Below are 23058 nucleotides of genomic sequence, written 5' to 3'. Positions count from 1 at the left end.
TTGGCTTACTTGGGAAACTGCACTGTGTACCAATAGTATCACTGTCTTCACTCATTTCATCCCGAGGAAAATGTTCTTCAAGCCACTCCAGGGTGCTAGCCATTTCTGTGTAAAAAAAGAGAAATTATTGTTTAGTGTAGCGCACTGAACAAAGTACATTGCTGTAGGAATCAATGTAGTGCACTTATCAGTTTGTTGTTCAGTTGGGCTGTTAGTGCTTTTCAGGTATGCTGTTGACTGTTGGTTTGCAGTTTCTGTATAAAGCAGCAGTGTGGTCATTCTGCTAAAGGCATAGGTTATTTTTATTTTTTTGGTGCGTTCCATTATGTTGCATATCCTATGGAATTGCACTGTTGGTTTCTTAAGTATAGAGTTTGTAGACCTAGTTTATTTTTGTATGTAATTCAGTTACGTGCTGCTCTTTCAACATGTTCAGTGTGTTTGTTGTACGCTACAACAATGTAAGATACCCCCTGAGCTTTTGGGCAGTGGGATGCTAATCGAGGTCCGTAGACAATCGCACAGTCCGCAGACACTGTACCCATCAGCATGGGGCGAGCGGGTTAAGTATATTGCATGGTACATCTATACAAACTAAGGGTATCCTGGAACCTATGAAACTCAGTGAACAAACTTTGTTAAAGGGATATTATGGTTCAGTTGTCTTAAGGAAAATCGATCAAATTCAGTGCAAATACTTTTTGAAAGGGACATTACAGTTACTTTGCACTAACAACAACCTATCCATGTTATGGCTACAAGTAAAACCGAAAAACCCCAGAAATTCACCAGTTATGGTAAGCTAAGCAACCATAACTCACGCCACCACCTTTAAAAAAGTTTTTGCACTGAAATTGATCGGTTTTTCTTAATACAGCTGAACCATGGCGTCCCTTTAACAAAGTTTTTCACTGAATATTACACGGCCCACGCCAGCGGGCCGTGTAGTTATGGTTAAGTTGCTAAACTCATAGGAAGAGCACTTTTTCGTCGGCTTAGAACTTTGCTCCCCCTGGACAAATCCTCACCAAACTTTGCCAAAAAAGTATATGGTCGGCTCTGAATTATTTCACCAAGTTGGGTGAGGTTTCCTACGGGAGGGGGGCAAAGTTATAGGGGGGGGGGGATTCCAACATTTTCCATAGACTGAATAGGGAAAAACTTTGCGCACGGTTACAGGCCTAAATGCTGGATGGATTTTGACCAAATTTGCAGCAGGGGCGGAGGCTTGGGTCAGAAAGCGTGCTTTTGTGTGTTTGGTGGAAATCCGACCAGTACTTCTGTTGCAAAGAACTGAAATGCATGTCCCAAAAAATGTGTGATTTCTGGGTCTGCTCTGCGGACCCATTTCCCTGTTCGCCCCGCGGACAGAAGTTTCATTGGCTCGCGATACGGCGTGCTGTCAGAGAAGTTTGGAAGCGGCCGGTGGTTGGCTGGAGGGAAGCGTGGTGTGCGTAACATTTTTTGGGAAAGCCGCCATGGTGTATCGGAGGACAGTGCGGCGGCGGAAGGGCCTGGAAAATGTACCGTACGGAATGTGTTGGTGGCAATAAGGGAGGGAAAAGTGGTTCATGTAACATATGTAGGCGAGTACTTTGTGTGGTGATTGGAGGCAGTTGTCGTAACGGCCCCATGTCAGGAATCAGGGTAATGACATCCACTCACGAAGGCACCTCCCTGTTAGGTGTCCTCTACAGGCACAATCCACATTGTATAGGTCCATAGGCAATTATACACGCGCATTGTTGGGAAAACGCTCTCCGTTCCTGTCCAAATACAGGTTGTCATGGCGACCAGTAACGCCTACACGGAGACGGTTTTCACCCGGAAGTAGTTCATCAGCTGTCTGTCGCATTGCATGGAAACGCGTTCGTAGGTTTACTTAACCCCGCCTCAAGAGCTGACGGGACACGTATGATTGAAGTTTACAACCTGTAGGATCTTTGTTTCTCACGTTTCTCGTGCTCTGTTCCCTTGTCCTTGCCCCGTGATTTCGTCTTCTTGTTCATGCTTCTGTTTCCTGAATCTGTTTCCTACCCTTTCTGCTGCCCTTTTCTGCCCGCCAAATTGAATCCTGACTACACGTTCTTGGACTTGGAGCGTCTCACGGACTCGCTTTTGATATTGTTCGGATTTGTCTTTTGCCTGCACGTTGCCTGACTCGGAACGCCTCACAGACCTGTAACTGCTTCACGCTCGGATATGTCACTGCCTGCACGTTACTGACCGCGGAAAGCTTCTAGGACTTTTCTTTGCCTAATGTTTGGTTTTTGGATTTTTTGCTCTTTCATCCTGGGACCTGGAAAGACCACAGTCTGCACGCAATTCCCATCCAACAGAATTTTTAAACAACTCATTGCTTCCTTTCCCCAAACCCTGGCACCTGGACTACGAGACGCTTGCTGCCGGTGCTATAGGTGTCCTTGTTCCGTCGGGATAGGATTGGAACTGGGACACCCTAAGCAACCTCGTGCCATTGGGCTAGTCCTGGACTACTTTTCCCTTCCTCTACCATCTACTCTACGGAACTGTGTACAGACAATCGGAAATTCTCAGACTGGAATAGTAGTAAGAACATTTTGTCTTCTGTACACTGATTGAGCTGATTTACTTTATTCTGTTTAGGTTCTCACACTATTGATATTTTGTTTTAGAAACCGGTACTGGGACCCTGAGGACATTTCCATCTTCACCCTCGATTGACCAGCTATCATTACAGGACACATTTCAGGTGGGTCTTGTTTCAGCAGGGTCTGAGGTTGGCAGTACACAATTTCAAAGTTATTGATTGTTACTTATTTACTCCTTACAGCTGGTGAATCCTGGGCGTGTCTCCTCTTCTGACTGCTAGATCTCTCTGTCTGTTGAATTCTGAACAGCAGAGAGTTACAACAGTAGGAAGAACTCTTCTGCTACTGTGTAGGCAGTCCGGACCTCTTCCTCTTAAGGGAGTACTCTTGGATTGGGTCTTGACACCCATAGCTTTTGCCACGACCTGTTTGCAGCTACCTTTTTTCGTGGTGAGTGGTGCAGGTGAATTGCAGAAGGATAACTAATTGCACATGACAACGTGCCGTTCGTTAAGCCCCCTTCCCACCTCCTGCCCCGCTAGCGCTATTAACCTCCATCTGCATGCCAACATCTATCTGTTATGACTCTCCCTTCCTTTGCTGACACTGCAAATCTGAGTGATCCCAGCGGTCTCAGGCTACCCTTGTTAATATGTGTACCATCTGAACAGACTTACATACTTGATGTGAACCACATTTTCATGCATGCCACCTTATAACTGCTGTTCATGTTTACATGCTTATATTACTGCCCTAAGTCGACTCGCCCAGCTGAGACCAGGATGCCAATGATACTATTGTCACTGATATAACGTGCATTGTCATTGATATAACCTGCATTGAACCTTAACCTTGAACACATTTGCACATGCACCTCACTATTTTCTCTGACTGTGTTAACATTGTATAAATCACTTGGGCCTTCTCTGTATTGCCTCTCTGCATTGTTACCACACCACTAAGTATATGCACCACATTGTACCACGCTCCCTTCGGCTACCTTTCAAGATAATAGCCCTGGCTTGCATACTCACCTGTCATTGTAGCACTCTACCAACCCAGCCTACCTCCCCTGAGAACCCTATGCTGTACAAGCTGCATTTAGCTAGCCATACAGGTTACAATATGCCATTAAACCAGAGTGAACCTACTCTTAGGCTAGCCTTGACCCATGCCCCGCTGCACACTATCAGCACCTCGCTGTCACCCTCGCTGCTATCAACCAATCCCTACCTGAACTCACCAGCCCTCTGGCTGGAACTTTTTGCATCCGAACCCACTCCCAATCAGCCATGCGCCTTGCACGTTAGGAACTCCAGACTCGGTGCCAGAGTCCATCGCGCAGCCTACCACCTACACAATACTCATAAGACCACTAAATCACCACTACCTCCAGCCATTGCCATCGTCAGCCCTCCACCCTCTGGCATCAAAAAACCCCTAAAGAAACCACGATTAAGGGCGCCCTGATCAATACCAGGTCCCTCCAGGGACATGCGCTGGACATCGCAGATCTTAGACTTCCTTGCCATTACAGAGACCTGGCTACATGCAGCCTCAGGTCCCTTACTCTCTCTCGCTATTCCCAATGGATACGCCATCATTAGATGCAACCGTAACCCAAATCAATCTAACGGCGGCGGTATCGCCTTTATTCACAAAAACACTATCGGCCTCAGAGTCATCCATAACCAACAGATCCCCTCAGCAGAATTACTGTCAGTCAAACGTGCCATCTTCCCCAACCAAACCTCCACCATGCATCTCATCTACAGGGCACCAGGTCCTCTCACCACCTTTGCTTATGACATTACATCCATCCTAGCAGATAAAACTAAGATGAATTCTCAAATTATCCCACTAGGTGACTTTAACCTCCTGGGAGGATAGCTCAGTTGCAACGTGCTCGTCTTGAAAGCAAGACGACACGGAGCAACACAGGTTCGATCCCCGGGTCCACGCATAGAAACCTCTGGGTATTAAGCGTGTTATAAATAGCCTACCATATCATATCATAACCTCGGCTTCCAAGACCCCAGTGACTCTAAAGCATTGGACATTGCTAGTTCACTTACCGACCTAGGCATCTCCCACCACATCTGTGAACCTACCCACAACAAGGGGACAACACTTGACTGGCTGTTCGATTTAAATTGTAGCATCAATATAGTATCAAACCTACCCTGTGTTTGGTCTGACCACCACATCATCATTTTCAACACCATAGTCAACGACCTCTGCACTAGACAGGACATTGCGCCCTCAATTTGTACGAGAAACAAAAAGGACATAACATGCAAAAAACTGCTTTCTATCATTCTGCCTATTTTAAACAAGGTCTCACTGTCATGTGCGGACCCTACTGTCCTAGTTGATACATTTAACCATACCATGCTCAAAGCAATAAATACCATTGCCCCATCAAATCCAGGAAACCTAAACTGCGTGCTCACCTTAACTTGTGGTTCACACCACATTTAAGAATGCTACGTAAAGAAAAACAAAATTCTGAAGCCTGTTGGAAAAGTCTTCCCTCTGACGCTAACAAAGACAGCCTCAATATAGCAACTCTTAATTTTAAAGAGGCTATCTTCCAAGCAAAAAATGATACCTATAACACTTGTTAGGACTTGTCGGCTCTCCTAGTAATCTGTCTAAACTTAATCCTAACTACAATAACATCACTATCGATGGTCACACCATCCCTATCGCAAAAACTCTAGGTTTCTACCTTGATGCCAACTCTAACCTCACCAAACAAACTAACATGATTGCCTCAGCCTCCGCCTACACAGGCTAATTAGGGCCAGTAGACCCTTCCTATCATCTAACAACTGCCTCACTCCTGCTAGAGCCCTCATACAGTCTAAATTGGACTAATGCAATAGTCTGTATATAGGTGCTAACCAATCTATAATCAACAAATTACAGGTACTTCAAAACAACACACTACGAGCTGCACTCAACATCCCCAGGCGAGAGCACATATCCACGATTAGGAAATCATGCAAATGGATTTCCATACAACAGAAAATCGATCTAAAAACCATCTGCCTCACTTACAAGGCATTAAACCACCTAGCCCCACCCTACCTCACCAATAAATTCACCATGAAACCCGCCACAAGATCTTCCAACACTTTATGCTTGACAGTGCCCAAATTCTCCTTAAAAAGAGTTGGAGGTGCCAGTTTCACAGTACTTGCCTCCCAACTTTGAAACATTTTACCACTCAACATTAAAACTATTGAGTCCTTCCAGACCTTTAGAAAACAGGTTATCGGCTGGCTCCTGAACAAAGAGTAACACATACCCCCCTAACATATGGGTAAACCTCTGTGCGGTTAACCTCCTTGCTAAATCTGTATAATGTTGTATTATATTATATACTTGTATATATTAGAAATTGCCTATTTTGTAACCTACCTATAATTGCCTTTCTGAAATTATATCTTGATTTTGTATATATCTCGTTCTGTAACTGTCTTCTTTAAGGGCCCTTCTAACTCTGGGTTTGGAGCGCACAAACAAACGCATATACTACAAGCGAAATCCAATACCAAGGAGCTTTTCAAAATACTGAAAGAACTCGAATCTCTTTCATCGCCTCCGGACACTTGCAGCAAAGATAGTACTTGGTGTGCTAAAATTCAAAAAGCACTCTTCAACAAAATATCCACACTCCAATCCAAAATCAATGACAAAAATAAACAGCCTTCAGACTGACCCGCAACTCAATTTTCCTACTGGCAAAACTATTCCTATCACTCCCAGCCACAAACCATTCAGCTTTTCTCCACTAACTATCTCAGAGGTTGAAAGTATCATCAGCAAACGTACTCTAACTGCCAGGGCGACACATGCCCAGCTCCCATTATCACGGAGGCTACACACGAACTAGCCCCCTTTATTACTGCCTTTATAAACTCCTCGTTCAACTCTGGCATTGTCCCTGACAACCGCAAGGACGTGTGGGTTATCCCTCATCTCAAAAAACCCACCCTGGAATCAAGCATACCTACTAATTATAGGCCCATCACCAACGTTCCATTTCTGCTTACATTCTAGACCGAGCGGCTTATCTGCAGATCCAGGATTACTTGGAATCCAATAAACTCCTTGGCCTCAGACAATCAGGCTTCCAGCCTAGTGTCATGTTCTTGAATGGTCGTGCAGATTATGTGATACCTCCGTCCCCAAGTACCTCACAGGCAAAGATGTAATAACTGCCTGTGAGGTCTTTGCGGCCACAGGTGTGTGGTAGTTCGTCGAGACAGAATCAGGAACAGCCAAAGAGACCCGTGAGCGCTGTAAGGCAATAGTTAACAGTCAAGCAGTGTAAGGGCATATGTAACAGGAAATAATCAAGTAATGTACAGGCAACAAAATACACAGGTGAACCAAGGCAGCTTACCGAAGGGTAGGTGTTAGAGTGCAGTCTGAGAGAAATCACACCCCAGAATCAGGCAAGAAATCCGTAGATCAGTGTCCAAGGCGACTTAACAGTTCAGGGCAGAAGCAAGGCAATTCCAAAAGGGGTCCGTGGTCGTAGAGGTCGGAAATCCAATGAGCAAAACGATACGCCAAACAGTACTTGAAAAAGCAGCTGAGAAGCACTGTTTACTAGTCCCTAGCGGTCTTTATACGCACAGCAACAGTCACGTGTGACGTGCACAGGAGTCACGTGATTCCACTCGCCGATCACATCGCCGATGACAATTCATCTGTTTTGTCATGATGCTTGCGCCGATAGCGCCGATGGCTGTGCCGAAGAAAAGGGTGCCTCCACTTCAATTGCCAGAGGAGGGAAGGACGGTAAACACCTGAAGTACCAAACGTACTGGTAGGGAAACAATGTTTTCGTTTGTGGGGAAGTGTGTGTACGTACAGGTGCTTGTGGTTCTGTTGGATTGCTAGTGACTGCGGATTGTTGCTCCCATTCACATGGAACCTGGTGGATGTGGGGACGGACGTGACACCTAGACACAGAACCGAAACTGCCCTTATTGATCTAAAAATGCAAATTGAGGATTTAAAAGATAATGGGAAATTGGCCCTGCTATTCCTGCTAGACCTGTCTGTTGCATTTGATCTGGTTAACCACCAAATCCTCTGCCGTCATCTCAAACTGGCAGCCCACTTCTCAGACAAGGCCACCACCTGGATTAGATCCTTCCTGGATAACAGGTCCATGAGGGCTTTTTCCCCTCTGCTTCCACCGAACCTTCGTCAGTCCTATGCGGGGTACCCCAAGGATCCTGTGTCTCGCCAAAACTGTTCACAAAAACCACTCTTTGATTTACTTGACTATCTGGGTGTCACCTATACCTATTATGCCGATAACACCCAGATACTCATACCCATCACCGGTGACTACATTGCGGACACTAAAGCCGTAAATGGTGTCTTTCAGGTCATCCAGGCATGGATGGCCCAACATGAGGACTGTCTCAATGACGACAAGACAGAGCTTCTCATCTTGGGCTCCCATCAACTACTTAATAGACTAGATCCTTCCTTTAAATCCTTTATCATTGATGGCAACACCATTAAGGTATCCAACGATACCAAAACCCTAGGCATCTACCTCGACTCTAGACTATCGCTCAACAGACAAACCAATGCTGTAATCTCAGCATCCGCCTACACGTGCAAACTCATCACAGCCTGCCGTCCCTTCCTCACTACTGCTAATTGCACCATCCTTGCCAGAACCTTGGTTATGTCAAAACTCAATTATTGTAATGCACTTTATCTAGGGACAAGTCAATACAATATAAACAAGCTACAGGTCACCCAAAATAATACCATTAGGGCAGCCCTAAATATCCCAAGGACTCAGCACATCTCAGACACTAGACGTAGCTTAGATTGGCTGTCAGTAGCCCAAAACGCTTGCCCTTACGCACAAATGTCTGGCCAATCAGGCTCCCATCTATCTGGCAAACCGTTTCACTCACCACACCTCTACCCGCCCCCAGAGAGCTGCCCATGCACACTGTCTCGACTTACCCAGATACAAACTGCCAAAAGCAGGCAGGCTAGTTTCCCAGTCCTTGACTCTAAACTGTGGAACTCACTGCCCAACCCAGTCAGAACGGAATCCTCTTTCCACTCCTTTAAGAGCAAGGCCAAATTGTGGTTGATCACCCAAGATGCTTAAAACTATCCCCCGATACATCGGTCCTTATCCTCCTTGGAATTACCCCGCACCATTACCTATGCCTGATAAGGCATGCACCTGTCTGTAAATACTCTGCAAATATCCTGTAAGTAATTTCACTGTTTGCTCATTTTTACTGTATGCTATTATTGTGTTATGTCACTGCCTTCATGCATACTATGTCAATGTAATCTAAGATCATGCACCCAGATACCTTTGGGCCAGAAAGCTATACAAATAAACAAAATACAAATACAAATACATAGGTTGGGTGGGAGCGCGGGTGGCTGTGCGCTGTGGATAGAATGCGGTAGTTGGGCACATGGTGGCATGCACGGGTGAATGAAGGTGCCGTGGGTCTGTGGAAGGATTAGACTATTGGGTGCATGGCCGTAAGCCCTACAGTGTAGGGCATGCACTCAAGAGGGTAGGGCTGCAATATACTCACCTCAGGAACGCATGATTGACTCCGAATTCGGTAGAGGGTGGTGCTTGCATAGTGTGGTGTGTGCAGATTGGTTGCAGTAGGGCCAGTTTTGCAAACAGAATCTGGGTAGGTTGGCAGTGACAGTACTTTTTTTTTTTTTTAAACTTTATTTAACGGTTGTGGTACTTGACATTGCAACAACAACATATAATGCATTTGTTTGAACACATCAACTTTCGGTATTAGGCACCGTACAGCATAAGCAATGTTTACTGAATTGATGAAGCAGTTGGCCCTATCGGGCTGTCACTGTCCGAGTTAATTTCACTCAGATCTATTCTAAACCGGGCCCATGTGTCTTTCGGTTTACTTGGATTCGGGATTGTCAATATGTAATATTCTTCACATTCATTTACATACATTAATTCCTTAAGAAAGTGATTCACTCTCGGTGCCTGTGCGCTCTTCCATTTTTGCATTATACACCGTTTCGCTACTGCGCATGTGACATTAAAAAGTCTCCTTGTCAACTCTGAATGTTTACCAATGTCCCCAAACAGGTATTTTCGCGGTGTGAGGTCCGCCGGTATCTGTGTCACCTCCTCCAGGTTATTCGCCACCTCCCCCCAAAAAGCAAGCACATGAGGGCAATTCCAATACATATGCATCGAGTCAGCCCAGTCTGTTCCACACTTTGGACACATGCCAGTCCCTTTGTTTGTAAACCTAGCCACCTTCAATGGAGTATAGTGTAGTTTATTCAACATTTTAAACTGAATTAATCGGAGGCCGGTATTCATGGACACTTTCTTGGTCATTTCGCAAGTATCTTTCCCATTGTCTGTCCGATATATCCTCACCCAGATCTGTTTGCCAGGAAGCCTTCATTACATTCAGTGTTGGGGAACCAGTCTGCACAGCAACATATAGCCCCGAGATGCTAGTACCAGCCCGGGTTGAAAGTGTCAGTAGACATGGGTGCGGTGGGGGTTCGTCTGGGAATGTTGGCTAACGGGCCTTAAAGGCCAGTCTCATTCTATAAAATTGGAGAATCATCAGCTGATCCCTCCCCATCCTTGTTTTGAAGTCCTCAAGTGTAATAAAACTCCCATTGGGAAATATGTCCTTGATTTTAAATTCTTCATCTGGGTCCCATTTATTCTGTATGCCTGGGTCGTATGTGGGTGTTATGCCTGGGAAGTTCCAAAAGAGTGCCTCAGCATAATAAGGCCTCTTTACCCCAAGCCTTCGGAAGATTTTAAACCATGCCTGGGCCGTCGTACTAACCGGGTCAAATGGGCATTCGTCCCTGTGTTTAGTTTTAAAAATGACTGACCTAATGTCGGTCGGGCGCGCTGCGTGTTTTTCAAGACGAATGTGGGGTGAGGTGTCGTTTTCATCATACCAATGTTTGACAAACTGTGCCTATGCAACCAGATAATATAATTCAAAATCAGAAGCAGCTATGCCCCCTTTACTGTATGGTTCCACCATTTTTTCCCACTTCATTCTAGGTGCCCCCCCACTCCAAACAAATTCCACCTCCAGGGACCTGAGAGTGTCAAAGAATCTCCTACCAGGCCAGATCGGGATGCTGGTAAATATATACAGCAGTTTAGGGAGGATGACCATTTTTAATATGGCTACCCGGCCTATTAATGATATGGGGAGTTTGGCCCAGAAGCGGAATTTAGTGGCAATAGTAGACAGCAGGGAATCATGGTTGTTCAAAAGTAGAGATGTCCTGTCTCCAGAAACTATAACCCCTAGGTATCTAATTTTGTCCGGGGACCACCTTAGGCCAAGTGTGTCGTTTGGGCAGTTGGTGTCGGGGGTAAGGTGGAAAATTTCAGACTTAGATCGATTGGTCTTGTATCCTGAGTATGATGCGAATTTGTGCATTTCGTCCATTAGCCGGCCCAAGTGTGTGTTCGGCTCCCTAATGTACAATAGGGTATCATCGGCATGTAGTGATATCGATTGAGTGAGGCCCGCCATCCGTATACCTCTCTGTTCCTGATGTTCTCTTATTGCTGCCGCCGCTGGTTCCATAGTGAGAGCGAACAGTATGGGGGGGAATGGGCAGCCCTGTCTAGTGCCCCTCTTCAGTGTGGTTAGTCAATACCCTGGCCCCCGGGTTAGTGTACAGCACTTTGACATAGTTCAAGAAGCTGGGGCCCAGCCCGAATTTACCAAGCACCATGAACAGGTAAGCCCATGATACAGAGTCAAATGCTTTTTCGGCATCTAGGGATACTGCAACCGCCTGGGCCTCCGGTTTGATTTGGGCCATTACGCCAAACAGCCTACGTAGATTGAGCGCTGTAGATCTAGTGAGAATAAACCCGCATTGATCCGGGTGCACTAGCACTGGCATGTGCGGCAGGAGTCGGTTAGCCAGGATCTTCGCAAATATCTTAGCGTCACAGTTTATAAGAGATAAGGGTCTATATGAGGACATCTCATTGGGGGGACGTCTGGGCTTAGGGAGCACTGTAATTATAGCCTCTCTCATGGATGGTGGCAGTGTTCCTACCTCTGTGGCCTCCTCCCACATAGACAACAATATCAGGGCCAATACTTCGCTTAGCTCCTTGTACAATTCAATTCCCAGACCGTCTGAGCCAGGCGCTTTTCCGTTAGCCAATGATTTAATTGCTTCCTTAATTTCCTCAATCGTAATGGGTTGGTCTAACTGTAGTTTATTCTCATCACCCAATTTTGGAAGCGTTATACTGTCTAAGTAAAGTTGAGTATCCCTGGGGTTTTTTAAGTCATGATTAGCGTAGAGCTCTTTATAGAAGAGGGCAAATTCCCCATTGATGTTTTCCTCATTTGTCTGTACTATCCCGTGGCTCCCTATTATGCTGGAGATCAGGGTGCGGCCCCTGTCAACTTTCAACAGGTTAGCCAGTGTGAGCCCCGCCTTGTTACCTTCGCCATGTCGGCGTGCTCTGACCAGAGTGGCCATGTACAGCAACTCCCTATTTGCTAGTTTATTAAATTCTTGTAGGTTTTTATTAATTTCTGCCAGGGCATTATCCTCATGCGAGGATGTGTATTGTTGCTCTAGGTCCCCCAGTCGCTTCTCAACCACCTCCAGCTCTTTCCTGACCGCCTTCAATAGCCCCGTAGACTTGGAGATCAGGATGCCCCTCACCCACACTTTGAATGTTTCCCATAGCACCGAGGGGCTATCCACCGAACCCTTATTAGTTTCAAAAAAGAGTTCAACTTCAGTCTGTAGTTCCCCCACCACCCCAGGGTCCTTAAAAATGTCGGAAGGCATTCTCCATCTCCTGACCGGAGGTTTAAGACTTTCCAATGTCATGTCTAACTCTATGGGAGAATGATCGGACAGGGTGCAGGGAAATATTTCACTTCCATTAATTTGGTGTACTAGGGACGCTGACACCAGCCAATAGTCAATGCGGGATTCAGTGTCATGTACCGAGGAGTAAAAGGAGTACTGTCGTTTTAGGGGATGGAGTGTTCTCCAGGCATCTACCAGCTGTAGCTGTGAAATGATTTGGCTGTTTTGGCTGCTTTCGAGGGATTCCTATGTGCTGAGGTAGAACAATCCAGTACTGTATCTAAAATAGTGTTAAAATCTCCTCCGCACACTATTTGCTTGCCCCCACAGGCGCCAATCTCATGTAGTACATTTATATAGAATTCAGGTTCATCTATGTTTGGACCATATGTATTAATGAAAATCATTGCTTCCCCCTTGATGGTGCCCCAAAGTAGAACATAGTGACCCATTGGGTCTATTTTGCTCCTCTCAAACTGGAACCCGACGGATGGATGTATCAGGGTTAGTACCCTTCTTGCCTGTGAGGAGTATTCCATACAATACCTGTGAGACCCCCACCCTCTCAAGAACTCGGCATTGACCTTTTGAAGCGCATGAGTTTCCTGTAGCATGACAATGTGGGGTTGGTCCGAGTAATATAGGCTCCCACTTTCCTCAATTTGATTCGGTTGTTCAGACCCCAGACATTCCAAGTAACCAGTTTCAATCGGAGCCCTCGGGTTGCCCTAAAAGAGTTAGCCATATCTGTGTTTCCAGTTTATATATTTGGCCTTTCTGTTGTTAAGGAGATTTCCGTGCATTGCAATGTCACCACATTTTTTAAACTTGTGAGACTTCTCAAACTGAGTCCCATTCCCCAACTTTTCCCCCCTTACTCCCTTCCCGTACAGTCATATGATACTTTAAACCCCCACCCTCATCATCAACCCCAACATGACAATGCTGCCCCGCAATAAACAATCCCTTAAACATGTGGAACTTTCCTGAGGGTCACTAATAGCAGCCATCTGGCGCGCTTTAGGCTGAGGCACACAGCCCAGATAAAACAACATTTTAGTTCAGTTCGTCACCCTTACATGTCTTCCAATGTCAATAATTTCTCACCATATGTTAGGCGATCCAATCCTAGCCTGGTCCAGTCTTACTGCTCGCCTCTTGGTTATGTAATCGCGTTTTGGTTTGCCACTCGATCTCCGGTGGGTATTGGTATGGAAGACTCAACATATGACATGGTGTCTGTGGATTTTCAAAGACATGAGCACGTCCCCCATGCTGTATTCTCATTTTTGCCGGAAAGATGAGGGCATAAGGTACATTTCGCAGTCATAGCTGTTTTTTCACTCCTTCATATGATCTTCTTTGCATTTGCACGTTGGTCGAGAAATCTGGATATATGTGAATCGTGTTTTCTTCATGGCGTAGGGTACCTTTTTCTCTCGACAGTCAAAGTATAGTGTCCCTGTCTCGGTAGTTTAGGAGGCGCGCAATTATGGTTCGAGGGGGGGCCCCTGGCTTCAGGAGCGGTGCTAGGGTACGATGGGCCCTTTCAATCAGGAAGTGATTCGAGAAGGAGTCAGCGCCTAGGATGTCTTTCAGTAAGGCCTCAACTTGCCTCTCCATGGGGCCTTTTCCGAACTTTTCCGATACTCCAACAATCCGGATGTTGTTCCTCCGGGATCTCGATTCGAGGTCCTCGCACTTGGTTTGAGTCTTGTGTAGTTCTGTTTGGAGGTGGGCTATATCTCAACTGTGTTTTTGTATCGTGTCCTCGTTCATACTTATCCTGCTTTCAGTTTCCGTAATACGTGCGCTCTCCTTTTCCACACGAGCTTTTAGGGATCCTATCGTCGCCACGATATCGTCTAGTTTAACATTCACTGCCATGAAACCATTCTGCACCAGCGTTGCCAGGCGATCTATCGGGTCGTTTTCCTGTCCATCGGATGTAGATGGTTCCCCCCCAGTCGCCCCTTGTGGCTGTGAACTGGTGAAGGTATCCATCGGGCCGATCTTTTTCCCTCCTGTCCCCTTTCTCTCGTTGCGGCCCATAAATTGCGATTGTCCGTTGGGAGTGGACTGTATTCTCCCACGTGTTATCACCCGAGGCTGTGCCATGCGCAAAGCGTTCTGTGCGTCCTGTCTGGTTGGGAGCAGTCCGCATCCACCGGGCCACCCCCGTTCCTCCTTCCTGTCGCCCGCCCTCACGGGCAGAGTGATCGCCGGAGTCCCCGCGTTCGTGTCGGGGGGGCGGCCACTCCGCTCCCCCCGTATCGCAGGATGGTGCTGGCCGCACGGCGCCGCTCCCCCACCGCGGGCCGCAGTCTAGGCGTTCGCGGAGCCTCCAGGCGGCCACCCGGGTCTCTCTCTGCCGCCGGGACTGCCAGCTGCAATATCTCGGCAGCGCGGTCGCGGTTTTCCACCGCTCTTCACCAGGATGTGCCTTGCGTTTCTTGTTCCCGAATGCCTGCTTTTGTAAGGGTTTAGGACGAAGCTGAAAGGATTTATTTTAAAGTAGGATTCTGCCTGAGCTGGAGCTCTCGCACTAGGCGGCCATGTTTGATGTGCGCAACAGCGCCCCCCCCCGTGACACAGTACTTTGTGAATGGAAGTGGGTGCATGATGGTGCGCCGGTTGAGTAGGAGTGTTGGTGGCAGTGATGTGTATGTGGATGGTCGTAGTTGGTGACATGGTGACATGCATGGTGGCAATACGTTGCTGTTGGTGTGTTCAAGGCCTATGCTGTGTGCAGATTTGTTGAAGTAGGCCCAATGTTGTGAAAATGTTGGGGTTAGTGACAATACTTTGTGAATGGCTGTGGGTAGGGGTGGTGGAGGCTGTGGTATGTTTGTAGATTCTGGAAACTGCAACCTGTTTTCGTGAATGGGTGTTTTATGGTGTGGGGAAGTTGGGGTGAAGTGCTGCTACCTACGTATGTTACGTTTGTGCATAATGTTACCTGGCCACATGGGCGTTATGTTAACTGTTGCAATTTGATGCTGTATAGTGCCATGGTGGAGTACATGTTGGGTAGGAGTGCTGGTGGCAGTGGTTTGTATGTGGATTGTCGTAGTTTCTGATATGGTGACATGCATGGTGGCATTATATTGCTGTGGGTGTATTCAAGGCCTAGACTATTGGGTGCATGTCCTCACGCCATGCATTCAAGAGCCTAGGCCCTGAGGACACCCAGAGCAATACTGCATTTTTGAATGTGCATCCGTTAGAGGGTGGTGACATGTAAGGAATGGTTGTGGAGCACATTTCAGCCGTTATAGGCCAGTGTTGCAAACAGAATGTGGGTAGGTTGGCATTGGCACAATACATTGTGAATGGAAGTGGGTACGCCCATAATATGTGACTGAAAGTGAACAGGGATGCAGGAGAGTGTTTTGTTTGTACATTATGGTAACTGTTGCAATTTGTTGCTGCATAGCTCCATGGTGGTGCACTGAGGTTGGAGATGCTGCAGTGAAAAGTCACGCAGTGTGGGCACTGGGTGCAGAGTTTGGATACTGTCTGTATGGTAGAGGGTATGGTTGAAGGGCAGTTTATATGTGCTTGGATAGTGTGCTGTGTGCACAATGCTTTCAGTATGGGCAATGTTGTAAACATTTTGTGGTTAAGTTGGCAGTGACACAATTCTTTTTGAGTGGAAGTGGGTAAGACAATAGTATGTAAATGAAAGGGCATAGGGGGCCGGTGACAGTGTAATGTTTCTACATAATGGTAACTGTTGCATGTAACGCTGTGCATGTCCATTGCGGTCTGGAGGTTGGTTGGGAGTACAAGTGTCAGTGGTGCGTATGTGCATAGTAGCAGTTGGTGACATGCTGACATGCATGGTTGCATTACGGTGCAGGGAATGTGTGCAAGGAGCACACCCGCTGGAGCAATGCAGGCTTGACAGTGCATGAGGCACATGGTGGTGATGTTTGGGGAATGGGTGTAGAGCACATTGTCGATGTGCTACAGCACCACAAGTGGGTTGTAAAGCGTGTATTGTGCATTCCATGGTTGTGGTGATAGTTGCAACATGATACAGTATTTGGTGTGCTCAGGAGATGGTGCAGTGAGAAGTTATGTAGTGTGACCACAGGATGCAGTATGTACGTAATGTGAGTATGGAAGTGGGTATGGTTGAAGTGCAGCTTATATGTGGTTGGTTACTCTGCTGTGTGCAGATTTATATAAGTAGGCCCAATGTTGTGACGCTGTTGTGCATAGGTTGCCAGTAACACAATACTTTGTGAATGGCAGTGCATAGGGGTGGTGCAGGCTGTGTTATGTTTGTGGATTGTGCTAAGTGTGACACGTTTTCGTGAATGGGTGTTTAATGGAGTGGGGAAGTTGGGTAGAATTGTTGCTACGTATGTTACGGTTGTGCATAATGGTAGGTGCCCATATGGTCGCTTGCTTGGATGTATAGTGTTGTGGTGGGTGTGGAAAGGGCTGCAATGTTGTGTGCATGGCCAAAGGTGTGCTGGGTGCGTCTTAGGATCTTTGTGGATGCTGCACTTGCGCATTCTTTAGCAGAAGTTTCTGGTGGAGGGGGGCTTTGCAATCAAACGGAACGTGTATTGAGAGTGTTTCACAGTAAATATGGAGTGGTGTATAGAAAAGACAGTGTGCAATGCAGAGGTTTTGTATGTGATTTCTGCATGCGTGTTTGACAATTTTACAGCACCCAATGGGGGAGTGCTGCAAAAAGTGACTGTAAAGGGAAGAAGTATTGTCTGAGCTTTACTGGGAAAGTGCACGTGCACATCCTGTCATTACGAGCAGGGTAGAAAGTGAAATGGAATTGTCGGAAATAGGCAATTAGGAGTTTAGGTTGTGGTTCACAGGAAGGGGTGGTTACCTTTTCGTCCCAATACTCTGTCGTGTGGGTGGTCGAGATGGAGAGACGCACAGTGCTTATCGTCGGTGATACCTTTGTGTGCCATCTGCACAGGTGTTTGTTACGCTCACCTGGTCTCTGCAGAGGCGTTGGGTCAAAGTTGCAGCCCTCCCTGGAATTAGATCACCCTCTTCTGGTTTCGTCCCCTGCGGATCAGCTGTGGGCAGCGACGATCGGTGGCACTGCTCATGTGTGGATATGGGGAAACGTGAGTGCGCTGATAGGCGACTGTGGTATCTCCCTAACCCTTTGACCCAAGGTGTGATTTCAGTGGGCACGTACCGGCCCATAAGGCTCACCTGTTAAGTGTGAATGGTGAGCTCTCCGTCCTGCTACCTCTGGCAGGGGCGCTTGTTAATGGAATCGAGTTCCTTCACTGATTCCAGAGTATTAGTCCAGTCCAGCTGCGACTAAGCTCCTCTTTCTGCTTTCTCTCAATGTATATTGTCTTTTCCCCCTTTTCTGCTTTCTCTCGATGTACTGATGTTTTTTGCTTTCAAAGTTGTTTTCCCCTGAATAACGTTCCTCTCTGTTTTCTCCCAATAGATCGAAATGTGGCCTAACTATGGCGGGGGAGGCGTGGAACGCGGCAGAGCAGAAGAGGGATGCGACCGCAATGTCCGGCAGCAGGTGAGTGATGGCTTTAGGAAGGCGCGAGGTTAAATGGCAGAGCGCCTTTAACAAATGTCTGTTATGTGTCTAAACTTGTCTTTTGCCTTTCTTTTGCAGGTGCTGTGAGTTCGGATGAAGCGCGTTGTGCCGCGGTGCCCAGATGATGCTGTCTGCGTTCCAAAATGTTTACAGGTGAGCCAGGAAGATGACTGCGCGCTGAGATATTTGCAGATGAGCCGCGGTGCCAGGAAGAAGATGACTGCGCTCCGAGATGTTTGCACGTGAGCCACGGTGCCAGGAAGAAGATGGCTGCGCTCCGAGATGTTTGCAGGTGAGCCGCGGTGCCAGGAAGAAGCGTTCAGGTGAGAGCAGGTGCAAAATAACGGGAAGCGTGTGCCTTGGGGTTGAGCTGGCTTTTATAGCTGAACTGCCACACCCCCTAGCAGTCCTGCATGCCACACCCTGCCACTCCTAGAAGTTGCACATGCAGATGCAGATGGAGACCACGCCCAGACTAGTTACACTCAAATGAGAGTTCTTGAGTGTAAGCAGTGGACGCATCATGGAACGCAGTGTATGAGTGCAATTTCGCTGATATGCATGCACTTTGCAAAGACCTCGCCACTTTTCCAGTAGTAGATTTAATCATCATCCATTACGGCGGCATGCATATGGGTTACCTGGCTTGCTTAGATTGTTTCTGTAGACTGAAGAGATTGCTGGATGTCGTGAGGACGCTTTTTCCCACGCCAAGGTGCTTTTCTCACCCATAATACCATGAAGAGTATATTCCAAAACATTTCCCCCCCTTTTTTCCACACAAACACTTTCGCACAACACGAAAGACAACGGACTAACACCAGTGGCGTTTACCTGACATGTCCCAAAACAAGGGTCAGGCCAAGTAAGGCAATTGACTAGAATCACACACACACCTGACGGTTCTTTCACAGGGATGAAAGGTGGAGCACAAGAGCACAGGGGGAGCAAGGCAGACCACACGACATGAGAGTTAACTCAGCATGGCAGTTCAAAAGGAGGAGAAAGACGGTGCAGACCAAGAGGGTGACAGGCAGAGAATCGACCTTGCCCTTTCCGACCAAGGCCAGTGGAACATCTGCAGAGGAAAGCATAACTCTGCGAACAATAGCCAGCGTGTGTTGCAGTAGATGTCAACCATACTGAAACCCTCCTCTACTGATAACCATGCCGGATAAGGACGCATGTGGCCACGACATGCCCATTGCAATTGGATCAAGTTCCTGGGCGTGGACCAGTGCAGGAGGATCCCTTCGTTGGGGGGGGTCCCGTGGGATTGGGACACCGACGGGTGAGACGCGCTATCCCCCTTATTTGAAAGCCATTTTCCCATCCTATCACATAGGATATTCCAAAACACTGCCCCCGACCCCTCGTTTTCCACACAAACACTTTTGCACAACAAGGAAGACAACGGACTAACACCAGAGTCATTTACCCGACAAGTCCCAATAGAAGGGTCAGGCAAAGTCAAGCAATTGCCCAGAATCACACACACCCGACGGTCCGGTCCCTTCCCTACAGGGATAAAAGGTGGAGCACAATAACACAGGAGGAGCATGGCAGACCACACAGTGTGAGAGCTAACTCAGCATGGCAGTTCAAGAGGAGGAGAAAGACGGCGCAGACCGAGAGGGTGACAACGAGAGAATCGACCTTGCCCATTCCGACCAAGGCCTGTGGAACCTCTGCAGAAGGAATAAGTCTGCGAACAAAAGCCAGCATGTGTTGCAGTATATGTCAACGGTACGAGAGACCCTGCTCCGCTGATGAGCAAGCTGTGGAGAGACGCTGGTCTCAGTGATACCAACCTTGACTCGAAGGAGAAGAAAGCCAAGCGGTTCATCACAGCCATTGAGTCGAGGGGAGTGTTGATAAGAAACCGAACTGTGTTGAACGGAAAATAGCCAACAGCTAATTTTGAACTTTGAAAAGCATAAAGACACTATTGATAAAAGAGGGGAAAACCAGCAACAGAGGGGTCCGACACGACGCGGGTGCTTACGCAAGAAACTCTGGCCGATTACCCGATGGTAGAAACCACTGTAACCAGAAGGCCTTGGGAAAAGGCGAGAAGAGGTCAAAGTAATGATACAGGCGTCTTGTAAAATCCTCTGTACCATTGAAAGTCTTTGACCAACAGATGATTAGGAAACTGAGGGAAATGAATAGCGCTTGTTGAATTGAGCGCATTAACAGTGTGTTGTTACAAGGGTTGGCAGGAGCGAACCCAATAGAGGGAAATTCACACTACATTGTTTGAACAAAGACTTGTGAAAGCAAGACGTATTGTAAGACAAGGCGAGGTGAAGTGTTACCCTTGCCATTTGGGGTCCGAGGCCGGCAGAGGGAGATCCAGAGGTGGAAAGTCATCACCCAAAGTTCACTGAGAAAGGAACTGTTTTGCCTTGTTGAATATGACTTGTGAGGGGTCTCCGCCCAGAAGAGGGCGGGCCAGCCGTGAAGCCATCACCCAAAGCATTAGAGGAACAGAACTTTGTGTTTGTTCGTTAAGAATATCAAGCCATCGAAGACAAGAGACTTTTATTGAAAAGTAACTTAACCATCAAAGAACCTGATAGCTATTGCAGAACTGTCGGCTCATGCTAGGAAGGCTCGAGTGTGTGCTGTGCTCAGGAGAACTGCCTTGTCCCGTGCTCAAAACGTGGGTAAGAGAGATCCCTGGCAATCACATCCTGACTTATTATTTGTGAATACTTCTTTCTTTATTGAAACCCTATGCCACAATCTTGAGTGGTCAATGGTATAACGCACCCTCAAAGCGACACTTCACTTGAAAGTCCTGGAACTGACGTATAATAGACTTTCCCCACAAGAGCGCAGCCTGCAGGATAGTAAATCACCTGACAGGCCAGGGTCATGAGTGAAAAGGCAGGAGCAGCAACAACAAAGCTAAGAGAATAAAGAACTATAAAACATTTCAGAACAGCAGCCCAATATGCCGGACCTTGATTACAACGACCCTTAATTTTCCACTTTTACCTGCTGACTAAAGGAGGCCAGAAACCTACTTGGTGCCAAAGGAAAGTGAATAATGCGTTTGATGTCTTGTTGGTACTTCAAAATCCCCAAATCCAAAGAAAAGTCTGTGTAGAACCAGCTAACCCGAAAGGCACGAGGGCGCACACTAAAGCAGAGTTCAAAGCAAGTCCTTTGGTAATCAGCAGAGCGTCCACAGGTAATCAACAGAGAGTCCACAAGTAATCAGCAAGGAGCAGTGCTCCAGATAAGATTTTGAGGTGGGAGTATTTTACTCCCCATTTTTAAACTTTGAGAGTAAATGTGATTTTAAGAGTAAAAATGACTTTTCTCCTTTGCAACTGAGTAAATTGCATGTGACATCCAGCCAACATGGGCAAAAACTGTATGGAAATCATTACTATTTGGCCGCTTTCTGCATTGTGGAGATTACACCTTTCATTTATTTATCTAAGGTCTGGCCATTTCATCTCTGGTTTATATATTTAAATGTTGAAAATACAAAAAGCTAGCCAATTACATAGAAAAGCAAGCATGAATTGTATTGTGTGTTTTGAAGTTCAATAGCAGAATTGTGTTTTGATGTTTAATGAATGTCCTCATTTACTGGAGCTATTACTACCTAATGGTATGCCAATGTTATGATCCAACTGTGCAGAGAGGTAAGGACTCCATGCTAAATTCTATATTTAATCTCATGGTCAAATGGTCATTTATAAAACGCTTTTGACAAAGCACTGTACATAGAATATATTTATCCCAATTATCACCAAACTGAAGTCGGTACACCTGGATCGACCTTGAAAGGATGAGAGGTTGAGTTGGCCTTGCCGGGATTTGAACCTGCAACCTACAGATCACGCACATATTGCAGCAACGAGTGCTCAACCAGCTGAGCTATCTTTGTGGCCAACATCCTTCAGAGGTCGGTTAACAGAGTATCGACTGAGGTATAGTAATCACAGGGCCTAGATGTTGGACAAACCAGGTATTAAGCACAACATAAAGTTAAATACCTATCTGGATTATCACAGGAACAGGTTTTGCTGAGTTTCTATTTCAATTACAAAAGTAACTTTCATTTGTTTGTTTTTCAACAGCTCTAGCATTTCCTGGAGAGTCAGGTTTGGGATGTTTTAATGTAGTCTTGAAGATTTGAGAGGCTAGAAAACAAAATGACAATCACTCACCTTGAGCAAAGACTCTGCTGCCACTGACCATTTATAGTAATGTATCCCATTCACTGCAAGGTTGAATGGATGTAAAGTAGATTGTGCATAGTCATCATTCTACACACTGTTTTTATAATTCGAGTGTAAATTAAATTATAAGTGTAAAAATAATATGCTGTAGCATGATTATGCACACAGCACAGGAACTCTGAAAAATACATTTGTGCAATGCTGGTTTGCTTTCACTGGGGAAAAAAAACATAATTTGTTACAAAATATCAATTCTCAATTGCAACTTAGTTTTCCATCTTATTAATTTTACAATCCTAAAATGCTAGGAAAATAAATATGCACAGTGCTTCTGTTTGCTCCATGAGCAGCAACAGGGCAGAGGCTGAATGGAAAGAAACCATTCCTTTTATCACATTGTGCAGTTTCTTTTTTAGAAAGGCTTCAGAGAAATACATTGTTTCCATGGCTTGCAATTACATCCATGTAGATAAAAATCAAAAGAAGCCTTCTGGTTTCTGTCAAGTAACGTGACCTTTGCACTGCCCTCTGCTCTAAACTTGTGTGTAAATGTACACAGGAAAATAACAAACCTGTCATATTTACAAGATTTTCATGTGTAAAAAGGCCTAGTACGCACCTTATCTGGAGGCCTGGCAAAAAAGGAAAGAAAAATCCACAAAAGTGACCAATGGTGAAGTCAGGAGAGCGTCCAGGAGGTCTCCTGCTTTCCAGTGTAGAGTTCCATATGGGATCAGCAGAGCGTCCTTGAAGGGTGCAGAAAAAAGAAATCCTTACAGAATGTGGCAGGACGTGTTTGTAAGAGAATAAGACAAAAGAGGTTTTTGTGCAC

General features: G+C 46.4%; 1 protein-coding gene across 3 annotated transcripts in view; it reads right to left on the bottom strand.

Moving 5' to 3' along the window:
* Positions 1 to 23058, bottom strand: part of KIRREL1 (kirre like nephrin family adhesion molecule 1) — a 2247154-nt gene that overhangs the window by 448453 nt on the left and 1775643 nt on the right. For 2 of the 3 annotated variants that reach the window (XM_069635419.1, XM_069635421.1), the window contains one exon: positions 10 to 105. The exons of the other annotated variant lie outside the window; for it this stretch is intronic. In XM_069635419.1, the coding sequence (XP_069491520.1) occupies positions 10 to 105 (96 nt within the window). The remainder of the gene's footprint in view (positions 1 to 9; positions 106 to 23058) is intronic. 3 annotated transcript variants of the gene reach the window in all.

This window comes from Ambystoma mexicanum, chromosome 1q, assembly GCF_040938575.1.
Source record: "Ambystoma mexicanum isolate Mex_15411 chromosome 1q, UKY_AmexF1_1, whole genome shotgun sequence".
NCBI lineage: Eukaryota > Metazoa > Chordata > Amphibia > Caudata > Ambystomatidae > Ambystoma > Ambystoma mexicanum.
The sequence above is the reverse complement of the archived record's forward strand: the minus strand, read 5'-3'. Positions and strand labels throughout refer to the sequence as shown.